Here is an 11,514-nt window from a genome sequence, read left to right as displayed (position 1 = left end):
ACAGAATTGGACCCACAATACTGAATACATAGAGATAGATAAAATGTAGATGGAGATACCCATGAAATGACAGAAAATGGTGCAGGGGAAGGAAGAGGAGAAGAAGAAAGGGATGTGCAGGATGGGATTCAGAAGATTCCTAATGGCTGCAGTCTAAAAATCCAATTTTCTTGTATTATCAAAGTCAGGATGTCTGTGTAACTGAATTATTAGATAATAGTTTTGGCCAAGCCTCCTGCCCCATCGTGGTCTAAGAATAGAAAGGTAATAAATAACAGTAACCGCAACCATACCTGTCAGTTACTTGTAAACTGGGGGCTTCATTTTCCATTTTATAGTAGTCAATGCCACATACCACATGTGTAAAGACTGTGTCTCGTGTAGGCAACATTTCGGAATATGTAGTTCACCTGGCTTCTGGTTATGGCTCAGGCAGCTCCTGTCTCTTCCCATGACTGGACCTTCAGCCTTCTGTTCCACACATCTGCTGCTGTGGTCTAAGGACTAAAGCAGTAAAAGCTATTCTATATTTCATGTACAGGCTGCCTATGATCTAGGTTAAATTGATCTTATAACACTACAAAGTGAGAGCCAGAGTAATGGAGCAAGAATATGATTCAGAAATGGCCGATAACATGTGCTAATAAAATATAACTCTGTAATTATTGCTAATGAAGAGTATTTTAGCTAATCTTCATGCATATAGAATCATAGAATTGTAGGATCATCTAGTTCAACCCTCTACAATGCAGGAATAATAATACATATACTTTTGGGGAAGAAAAATAGGAATAGATTTCATTACTAGGTTGCTTGGAGAAGCATACTACAAGTGAGGAAATTGCAGTTGTGTTAGAAATGAGATCATTTCTCTGTCTGAAAGCAAATAGTGTTTCATGTTTAAATTCATGCATTATTCCTAGCATTGTAGTAGAAAGAGTCTTCCATGTAGGACAGGAAAAAAATCTTATTAATTCTTGCTGAAACACTTTCCAGTCATATTTAAATCAACAAAGGGCTGAAATTCTGCTACATTCTGCACTTAGCTACTGCTTTTCTTAGATACAGGAATATCTTTGAACGGCTTGAAAAGTGGGTAAGCGTTCCCACTGTTGCAGCCCATACAAGGTCCGCAAGCTAGGCAGGAATCCAGGAGGAAACTTGTGAGATTTTTCATTCATTTCATTTGAGTTGAAATTTATATTATAGACAAGTATATGATGCGAGAAGTTTTCCTCTTGGTAAAGTAGTACTCAAATACTGACATTTGAAGTAACTAAATGGATAACTATATTATTTGTTATTTGTTGCCAAACTGTTTGGGGGCTTGATAGCTCTTGATGTCACTACTGCCCCCATTTACTATGTGCCTGCTCCAGGAGAAATCCAGACCTCCTGGCTGAAGGACCCTCCTGGCAATGATGCAAAGGCCTTGTGAGGCATCTTGTGTTAGGAGAAGCGCCAATCATATCAGAAATTTGGCATTGCTTTTGCAGTAGAATTGTTTGATGAATATTGCTGAGCAGCCCAGCTGCTTGCAGCCCACAGGCAAGAGAAATCATAGCATGGGCTGGATGTTTCCTATAGGTGACTATTCAGCCATTGCTGCTCATGCTCAGGAGTGTTTTTGATAATTTATTTGTTAACCAGAGAATTTAGCAAAGCAATACGAAAAAATTACTTCCTCTCCCTCACCTTTGTCTCCTAAGTGATTTACCGAATTCTCAGACTTCATAAAGCATTACTAACAGCCATCTACTTTAATGCACTGGTGTTAAAATGTTCATTTTTTATTAACTATTTATTTTATACTTGGAATGAGTTGGAATCCCATCAGAATTGTGAATAAAACATCACTGGCTTTCACAGAATTGTCACGTTTTCTATTTCATTTTCTAAAAAATATTTATTTCTTCTTGTGTAGGTGATATACGCAATGACTTGTACCTGACTTTAGAGAAAGGAGACTTTGAAAGAGGTGGGAAAAGTGTTCAGAAGAACATTGAAGTGACTATGTATGTTCTTTATGCAGATGGAGAGATTCTAAAGGTAAATAGATATAATTTTTATTAAATGTAGCATCACTTTAGTTCTGTCATTTACTTTCATATTTTTAAAATTTGGAAAAACTGAATTTCTTCTGTTCACTTATTTGAACTTAATTATTACAGTGATTACTTGCATGGATCTGTGAAGCAATGAAAGCAAATTTAAAAAATCTCAATCAGGAAAAATATCTGTCTACAGATGGGTTCTGATGAAAGGGCCTTTCATTGCTGCTCAGTCAATCCCATTTGTTTTCAGTCCTGCACTAACACTGAGAGGACCTATTTATTTTATTTTTACCTTTCCCCCTTCCTTCCTCAAGGATCTCAGAACTGAATACATAATTTGCTGCCATTTTATTTTCACATGGCTGAGGAATGGTAACTTATCATCCACTGTGTTAGTTTGATTAATGAGTTGGTTTTACTCTTCTCATTTCATTTAGTTTTATGGTAGATGTGATATATTGTAAACTGCTTTAATTGTATAGAAAGGTCACCTATAAATGTTTTAAGCAAGGACAATATTATGTCCTTTGTTACTTAGCTGTGAACTCTCTTCTTTGCTACTTCCCATCACTGGAACACTTTACAACCCAGCATCCATTGGACTCCTTCCTCTGGTGTATTGGAATGCCTAATGAAGATATCACATTTACTCTCTATCTCACTCCTTTATCATCTCCTAACCTCTCCCCTTCCTTTGTCTGTAAGCCTAATTAGATTGTAAGCTTGATGGCCTGGCCTGTGCTTCTTATTTTGTTTTATTCACAGTGCTTGATTTATGTATGCGTATAAGAAATAAACAACAATTTTAATTTTCCCTGGATTTGGAACATCTAAGTAATTACTGGCCAGTTGCCAATCTCCCCTTCTTGGGCAGGGTTCATGAATGGGTGGTTGTGGGCCAGATCCAGGCGCTCATGCAGGAAACTGATTTTTCTAGATCCATTTCAGTTGGGTTTTAGGCCCGGTTTTGGAACAGAAACTGCTTGGGTTACCCTGTATGATGACCTCTGTTGGGAGAGAGACAGGAGAAATGTGTCCCTCTTAATTCTCCTCGACATCTCAGCAGCTTTAGATACCATCAAACATCATATACTTCTGGAGTATCTGTCTGAGCTGGGGTGGGTGGCACCACTTTGTGGTGGTTCTGCTCTTACATGAATGGTCGTTTCCAGAGGGTGATGTTTGGGGGGATGATCTTCAGCCCCGTGTAGCCTTCAGTGTGGGGTTCCTCAGCATTCGATTTTATCCCTCATGCTGTTCAACATCTACATGAAACCACTGAGTGGGGTCATCTGGAGTTTTTGAGTACACTCTCAGCAATATGCTGATGACACACAGCTCTGCTTCTCCTTTTCATCTGCAGATGTGGCAGTGAATGTGCTGGAACATTGTCTTGCCTTGGTCATGGATGAGAGCCAATAAACTGGAGCTCAGTCCAGATAAGACCAAGGCACTGTTAGTGGGTTGGAAAGATGGGAAGTTGCTTGCTCTTGATGGAGTTACACTGACACTGAAGCAGTAGATATGTGGCTTGGGGGTCCTTCTGGACCCTTGCTGTTGCTTGAGGCTCAGGTGGCCTCAGTGGGACAGAGTGCCTTCCATCACCTTCAACTGGTGGCCCAGCTGCACCACTACTTAGACAGGGACAGCCTAATTTCTGTCATTTATGCTCTGACAACCTCTTAGTTAGATTACTGCAACACGTTATATGTGGGGCTGCCTCTGATGACAGTGTGGAAACTTCATTTGGCGCAGAATTCAGTGGCCAGGGTGCTCATTGGAGCATATAACGTCAGTCCTGGCCCAACTGCACTGGCTGCTGATTAGTTTCCAGGCCCAATTCAAAGTGCTGTTTTTGACCTATAAAGCCTTAAACAGCTTATACCTCAAGGACCGCCTCTCCCCATGCTAGTGGCTGCCCACCTGTGGAACACGCTCCCCAGAGATGCTCGCTTAGCACCTTTGTTATGTATCTTTAGGCACCAGGCAAAAACATTCCTCTTCTCCCAGGTCTTTGGCTAAGTAAACAATCTATGGCCTTTTAAATTGAGTGGGTTTTTTGTTTTGTTTTGTTTTGTTTGCTATTAAGTTAAAACATCATTGACAAAGTCCTGGTGCTTTGTAGTAATTCAGAGTAGGGAGTTAGTTGCTGTTTTATTTTTAGGTGATAATTATTCACCTGAAACTTTCTTCTTTCTGCTAATGAAAAAAAATAGGACAGACTATTCTAAGGATTCCCACTTTTCACTTACAGAAGCTTGAATGGCTAGTGATTAAAGAGGCAAAAAAATCCTAGGAGTTCAGAATCATACCTGAACTCTGTATCTCTCAAAATAAGAAATGACTTATTTAATAAGAAAAAGCACTTATTATATGAGAAACATCATTAGCACTCCCTTCCTATTTGCTCCTCAGATTTTCTCCTCCTCCTTAAAAATCTAGATTCCTCCCTTCTTGAGTTTCTCGAGTTCTGTATTTCAAAGTTTTGCATCTGTCCGTCACAGCTGGATATGAATTGGACTGATTACAGTATGCTGTGTTTCTGCATCCTTAACATGATACTTCCTTGGTGTTATTGTGTATCCTTTGTAATGTGATATTCTTTTATTCTTATTCTTTATTCTTTTTCATTTCCCCCCCAGGACTGCATCAGTTTAGGCTCGGGAGAGCCAAGTAGGAGTCTATATCATTCCTTTGTCCTCTATCACAGCAACAGCCCTCGTTGGGGAGAAGTCATCAAACTTCCCATTCCCATAGACAGGTTCCGTGGTTCTCACCTCCGTTTTGAGTTCAGGCACTGTTCCAGTGAGTGCAACATGGTTCTCTGTCTGGAAGATGCCTAATTTTCATAGGCTGATTTTCTTCTGTAGATTATTTCTGTGCTGATTTTGCAAAGGATTAGGAGAATGTAATAGCTTGAAAACATATGGTGGTTAGGGCATGTTCTCATTACCATTTCAGTCATTGATAGCTGCAGTAAAAACAACTGCAACAACCTCTAACAAGGCAGTTATTTGGGATAATTTGTAGCAATGTCAGATCCTGAACTGGCTAATAGATAAACCCCTTATCAAGTGTTGAGGGCTGGAAGATGTGTTAGCAAATTAGTTATTACAGATTAAGCAAAAAATGGTATTTGGGCTCTGGAGAAACACATATATTCTGTTTTAGTTCCCTTTCTGAGTTCGTCTAGGAGCATCTTTTTTGAGGTCCATTCCAAAGTAAATGGTCTTTCTTTGTTTGTGCAGTACTTGGAGCTTTGTTTCTTTTAGCAAAATACATGGCTTGCACTCTTCCTTTGTGATAGGCATATTGATTTTTAAATATTCTCCTAATGCTGAAAGGCATAGTCACAAAAAATCAGTGTAGTAGTCACTAGCCTAGTTCCCATGTCAGAAGTTGGGGTTGTGCTTTGTTTTGCTCCAAGGAAACCATGATCTGCTGTTGGCTTCCTTGTTGTGATTTGTTTGAGCTAAACAAGCTGCATTTCCTGGTTAAGACATAATGTTAAGCCAGGGGTTGTGTTTTGTTTCTTCCCTAAGGGGACTTACTTCTGAGTAGATATATATAGAGGTGCAGTGTTGCAACAGTGGGAAGGGGTTGCCATAAGCCTGACTAGTAAAAAATGGCCTGGCAAGAAGGGAAGAGAATGCAGGAAAGGGTTCAGCACCCCTTCTCCGTATCTCTATTGAACTTGCTCTTCCCCCAACTTTATAACCTGCATTTGAAGACATAGGTCTGTAGCTGTTATGTCTGATTCATGATATAGAATATTTTATGACTGTAGAAAGCACAATCAGAATTATGAAAATGATGCAAAATAGGCATCATGGAAAACCTTTTCTCTATCTAAGTTACAGGGACAGGCTAAAATGCTAATTTGGTAGTTACTAGAATTCATGTAAACATTTTGTTTCTTGTTGCAGCAAAAGATAAAGGTGAAAAGAAGCTTTTTGGCTTTGCATTTACACCGCTAATGAGAGATGATGGCACCACCCTTTCTGATGATATTCATGAGCTTTATGTTTATAAGGTACGATAGTTCCTCACTCTTCATATATTATAGGTCTACCATCAAGTCATTTCATTATTCACTGTAGTAGAGTAAATCTATAATGGTCCAGATCTGCTAAAATAAGTGTTTGTATGGATCTTGATTCATCTGTTACAGTACATTACAAATTGTGAGATACTGCAAGCAGATAGACCTTCACAAGCATCTTAACTTTCTCATTCTTTCTTTAGAATACCCTCCCCACCTCTCTTCCTCCTCCTCTTCCTCCTCCTTCTTCCTCTTCCTCTTCTTCTCCTCCTCTTCCTTATGTTTTTATACTTGTATCCTGCTTTATATTTGGGGTCAGGATAGATGTCATGCATGATTACAGTCTTGAATTTTGCCGGGAGGACGGGACACCTCAGTTCATGAAAGGTCCACAGTTTTAATTAATTAAAATTAACCTCCTAACAGAGGTGTTTTATTTTTACCAGGTATAACCTAGCTATTTAATTGAAATGGAAGGTGCATGTAGCTTTTTAATTATTGCAAAACTTTTGTAGTAGTCTCCAACTCCCATCAATCCCAGCCTGCATGCCAAATGGTCAGAGATTAGAGGAGTTGTTAAAAATATCTAGAGGGTACTAAACTGAGGAAGTTTGATCTATCTGAACTGGTAGAAAGCTGTTTTCCAAAGTGTGTGCTGTTTGAATGAGTAGCACACATATTCCAAATACAGAATGTCTGCATGCCTAGAATCCATATAAAGTCCTCCATATTCTGTTTAGTGGCACAGCAATACATGGAGTAAAGCATATATAATTTTCCAGCTAAAGCGGATGTCCTTTTTTTATGTCTACAGTGTGATGAAAACAGCACATTCAATAACCATGCCCTCTACCTGGGTCTTCCATGCTGCAAAGAGGACTATAATGGCTGTCCCAACATTCCTTCAAGCCTGATTTTCCAGCGCAGCACCAAAGAGTCATTTGCAATCTCTACTCAGCTCTCTTCTACCAAACTCACCCAGAATGGTACAGCAGTTTTCATTTCAAGAAATCATAGGATGCAAAAAAGATAGAGGGGGGTGCTTTGTATATTGCATTGAAAGAATGCAGTGCGTGGTCCTTTGAGTGGGGAGGGGAGGGTTGTTGGCTTGCTTTTGTTTTTATGACGTATTTTCTGTTTTTAATCTTGTACCTTTTATGTTGTGAGCCACCCCGAGATCTACGGATGAAGGGCGATATACAACTTTAATAAATAAATAATTACAATATTTGCTATATATTCACATAGAAAGGGGTCTTTGAGTGCAGTGCCAGATTTAGGGGTGGTGTGGGTGGTTATTTGGCTGGCTGGAATACGTACCTGATTGTGATAAGGCCGCTTGTTTACCTGGATGGAGAGACGTGTTGTGTGTGTGTGTGTGTGTGTGTGTGTGTGTGTGAAAGAGAGAGAGAGAGAGAGAGAGAGAGAGAGAGAGAGAGAGAGAGAGAGTGTTTGTGACTTTTGCATGGCTGGAATGTAGTCTACTGTACAATAAGAGAGACATTTGTTGCTCTACCCACTTTTCCCTGTGGTCCTGTCCACCATTGACATCTGGCCTGCAGAAGGTTACTCCCAATGGAAGGTGACTCTCAGGCTAAAAAATGTTTCCACCACCTTAGACTGGTGGTTCCCAATTGGAGGGTCCACATAACCCACTCAGGGGGTCAGTGACATCATTTACAGAACAAAAATTACCATAGAGATATCAATTTTTTCAGAAGTAGGGGGTCCATGTCTTGGCTTTTGGAAAACAGGGGGTCCACAATACTTAGCTAATTGGGAACCACTGCCTTAGAGCAATCTACCATATGCATATTTGTACAAAGTTATATTGATATTTCTGCCGCCAGTGCAAGAGAAACTGCCCTTTCCATAATCAGACTCTTCATTTGCTAATGAAAACTTGGGGGAGGGAGGTGTTTTGAGGGTGAATTTGACCAGTAGTCAAAGTTAATAGAAATGGAGGGGGAAAGCTGAAATCTCATATCTTAATGAGTGGCACAGTTAAATAGATGAGGAGGAATATATCAAAATCTACAGCATTGGGCCAGATCCTGATCTCCCATACCCTTCACAGGACAAATGTGGCAGGTGGTAGTGAGGCTGCCCACGTGTCAGTCACGTGATTTAACATTAATATCAGGTGATGATTGCCAGGACTTCAAAGCACCATGCAGGCCTTGTAAAGAGTGTTGTGTGGTGCTTTGAAGGGCCCACTGCCCAGCAGGCTGTTGAAGTCACCACCTGTCAGCTGTTGTGTGGTAACTGCAAGCCTCCTTTCTGCAGGGTTTACAATATTTTAGAGTGTACAGATAATTACCTTGAATTATTATGAATGTTTTTATAAAGGCCATCAATAACTGCTGGGGGTGGTTTTTTGAAATCACGGGTGAGGAAAAGCATGCATTTTGGGCAAAGCATTGAGATCAGAAAGAGGTTCCAGGAGACCTGGATAGAAGAGAAATGATTCTGCTGAGTAAAATCCCTTCTCAATTGATTTTTAAACTTGGCAATCATTGTTTTGTTTTTGTTTTTTAATTAAGACAATACACTGAGGAAAAGCCAAAGGAATTCATTAAACGAGCTCTCTGCTGTAGCCAGCATTCCCATTTTGGGAACTAAAAGCTTTCTCTTGCAAAGAGCTTCAGCAACCTCCCTTCTACCATCTCTTGATTTTTGATCAAATAACTAAAACTAAAGAAATCTATCTTGATTTTTGATCAAGTAGCTAAAACCTCAGTGTCCCTTCCAACTCTACAATTCTATGACTTGGAAGAAACATTTTGCATGTTTTTTTTTTTCTTTTTAGCATATATTGCTCATCAGAACTAACTTCCTGATATTTTTGTTTGGCATAGTGTAGAACATTTTAAAAGGTGAAGAATAAAAATACTTAATTGTCCAAGATGTGTTGTTTTGTGGTGATATGATTGCTATACTTATGCATTTATGCAATCAAATCCTAAGAGTGTTTACTAAGCATGTCTTACTGTGTTGAATTTGAATGTGATTTTCTCCCAAGTAAGCATGTATAGGATTAGAGCACTAAATCTTGCCGATTTACAAATTTGTCTCTCTGAAAATAATTTTTAACCATTGTCAGTTGTTCACACATATCTGATAATTCTACTTGTGCCAACTTTCCATTGTAATTAGTATGTTTAGTATGTTACATTTTGTGTTTCTATATTTATTCTTTCAATTATTTACAGTGGATCTACTTGCTCTCTTGAAATGGAAGGCTTATCCAGATCGTGTTATGGATATCTTAGGAAGACTGAGGCATGTCAGTGGTGAAGAAATTGTTAAGGTGCTGTGCCCCCTCCAAGTTGTTATTAATGTGCAGCTATTGTGACAATTAGTACAAATCTTTGAGGAAGAAAGCCTCTGCTTTACTTGCTCTGTCTTCGATCAGTAGGTGAAATCAAGATGTGATTATCTTAAGCACAAACCTAAGAAGTGCTGAGTTAGCAATGTATCATTGGTTCATGGGACCAGTTTTGCAACCAGGTGGTAGGAAGAATGTGATGTTGCTACAGAGCTGCATCTCCTCCTCCTCCTCTCTTTTCTGGCAACATCTAGAAATGCATAATGTGTGACATTTCACCATACTCTTAAGTTTGAATCCAACACTGCGTAACAGGGCTTATATTTCCTCTCTTCCCTGATGCAGCCCCTGCCCACTCCAGAGGGTCTCCCCGCACTTAGCTATGGTTTGAGAGTGTGCAAGAAGCTGTAGGGAGGAAGAGATGAGGGGGGATTTTCATTGTGCAAGCGGACCTCTGCGAGAGATAGGAACCATTACATTTTACTGATAATCTTGGATTTGTATTTACATATAATGAAAGTGAAATAATGCTATATAAGGTAATAGTCATCACCTAGGTGATACTCATCGATTTCAGTGTACCTACTCTATAACTTGGTTGGCAATCCACCCTATGTCTCAGTAATTTTACTCTGGAGAACTAGGAGCAGTCTTGAATCTCTCTCTCTTACACATTATAAATGGTGTGTTTCGGTAGAATTGTTTACCAGGAGAAGTCATTTGAATGTTTGTGCCTTTCCAGTTCTTGCAGGATATCTTGGACACATTATTTGTGATTTTGGATGACAACACTGAAAAATATGGACTGCTGGTCTTTCAGTCTCTTGTAAGCATAGCACACCTCTGAGAGATGAACAGTTTTGACTTCCCTTTATCCATTATTTTTATGACCTTTGTAAGCTTTGGTGATCTGTGTCCTTACAGGTGTGGTTTTGTCTCTCTCTTCTGCAGGTGTTCATCATCAACCTCCTGCGTGATAGCAAATATTTTCATTTTCGACCTGTAATGGACACTTACATCCAAAAGCACTTTGCAGGAGCGCTGGCCTACAAGTAGGTTCTATTTTACCACCATTGTACATTAGAGTGTCACTTTCAGATGAGATGGATAGCAACAGTTCTAATTTATTGTTTAGTAGAACATCCAGTAGTACGAAGCAATCTTACTGAATAAAAGTGGCATAAAAAAAGAAACAAAATACTCCTTTTCAATTAAAAAAATTGGATGACAGTCCTAAATGGGGATGTTCTCCCTCTGAGTCTTCTGAGAAAGAACATGGCGTAAGAGTTGAAGGAAATAGGGCGGGGTCAAACAGGACCTTTCCTTGATTAGACTCTGTTTTCATGCTTTAGCTAAAACATCTTGTAGCTTTTTTTGTGGACCGAAAGGTTTTTCCATCAGTTAACCATCCTTATAAGCACTTAGTTTTACTCTGGAAGAGCACTATTTACAGACAGTCAAGCTCGTTTTTCAGGAAAAAAAGATAAACTGAGGCCAGTAGATTTCTCTCAAGATTACAAAAACTCTGGAGAAATGTAAAGCAGTGCTTTTGTTTCATTTTAAAGCAAAATAGTTTTGTGACTAGTATCTTCTGTAATCTCCATGCCTAATCTCTTTTTGTCTGTCTCCATCATTGTTAAACATGGAAGAGTAATTATTTTGGGTCACCAAGAATATCTTTCTATATCCCACTTAATTATATGTGCTAAAAATCTCAATAGACCGAACTATGATATAAAACCTAACTTAATTTATTGCTAGCAAAGGATATTTAAAAACATCTTTAGACGTGAGCATGGCTGGAGTTGGAAATGTATCAGTATTTTGTGTTTTTACTCAGAGAACTTATTCGGTGTTTGAAGTGGTATATGGACCGATCAGCAGAACTTGTACGACAGGACCATATTCAGGAGGCAATGCGGGTATGTTTTCTATAGAAATGCTGTCTGTTTAAAATGACTCTTACATTGAAGAGTTTTCTGTTGTGCAGAGAGCTCTGTCTTGAATAGGTTTTTGTTACTGATTATCTAGAGAAGAAATGAATCCTTTCATCCTGTTCAAATTATAATCTTAGAGTAAAACTTATCTCC

At 39.1% G+C, this 11,514-nt stretch overlaps 1 protein-coding gene across 1 annotated transcript; it reads left to right on the top strand.

The window, feature by feature from the left end:
* Positions 1 to 1,924: 1,924 nt before the first annotated feature.
* Positions 1,925 to 11,346, top strand: LOC310755138 (dedicator of cytokinesis protein 3-like; the record flags this gene model as incomplete). The annotated part of the gene is made up of 8 exons (XM_083631825.1): positions 1,925 to 2,049; positions 4,697 to 4,859; positions 5,981 to 6,087; positions 6,911 to 7,082; positions 9,309 to 9,406; positions 10,167 to 10,250; positions 10,376 to 10,476; positions 11,265 to 11,346. Coding segments are annotated over 8 exons (932 nt in total), but the record flags the coding sequence as incomplete, so codon positions are not given.
* Positions 11,347 to 11,514: the final 168 nt, after the last annotated feature.

The sequence above is a fragment of the Podarcis filfolensis genome, assembly GCF_964270895.1.
Source record: "Podarcis filfolensis genome assembly, contig: HAP1_SCAFFOLD_459, whole genome shotgun sequence".
Lineage (NCBI taxonomy): Eukaryota > Metazoa > Chordata > Lepidosauria > Squamata > Lacertidae > Podarcis > Podarcis filfolensis.
This window is presented reverse-complemented; position numbering and strand designations above follow the sequence as displayed.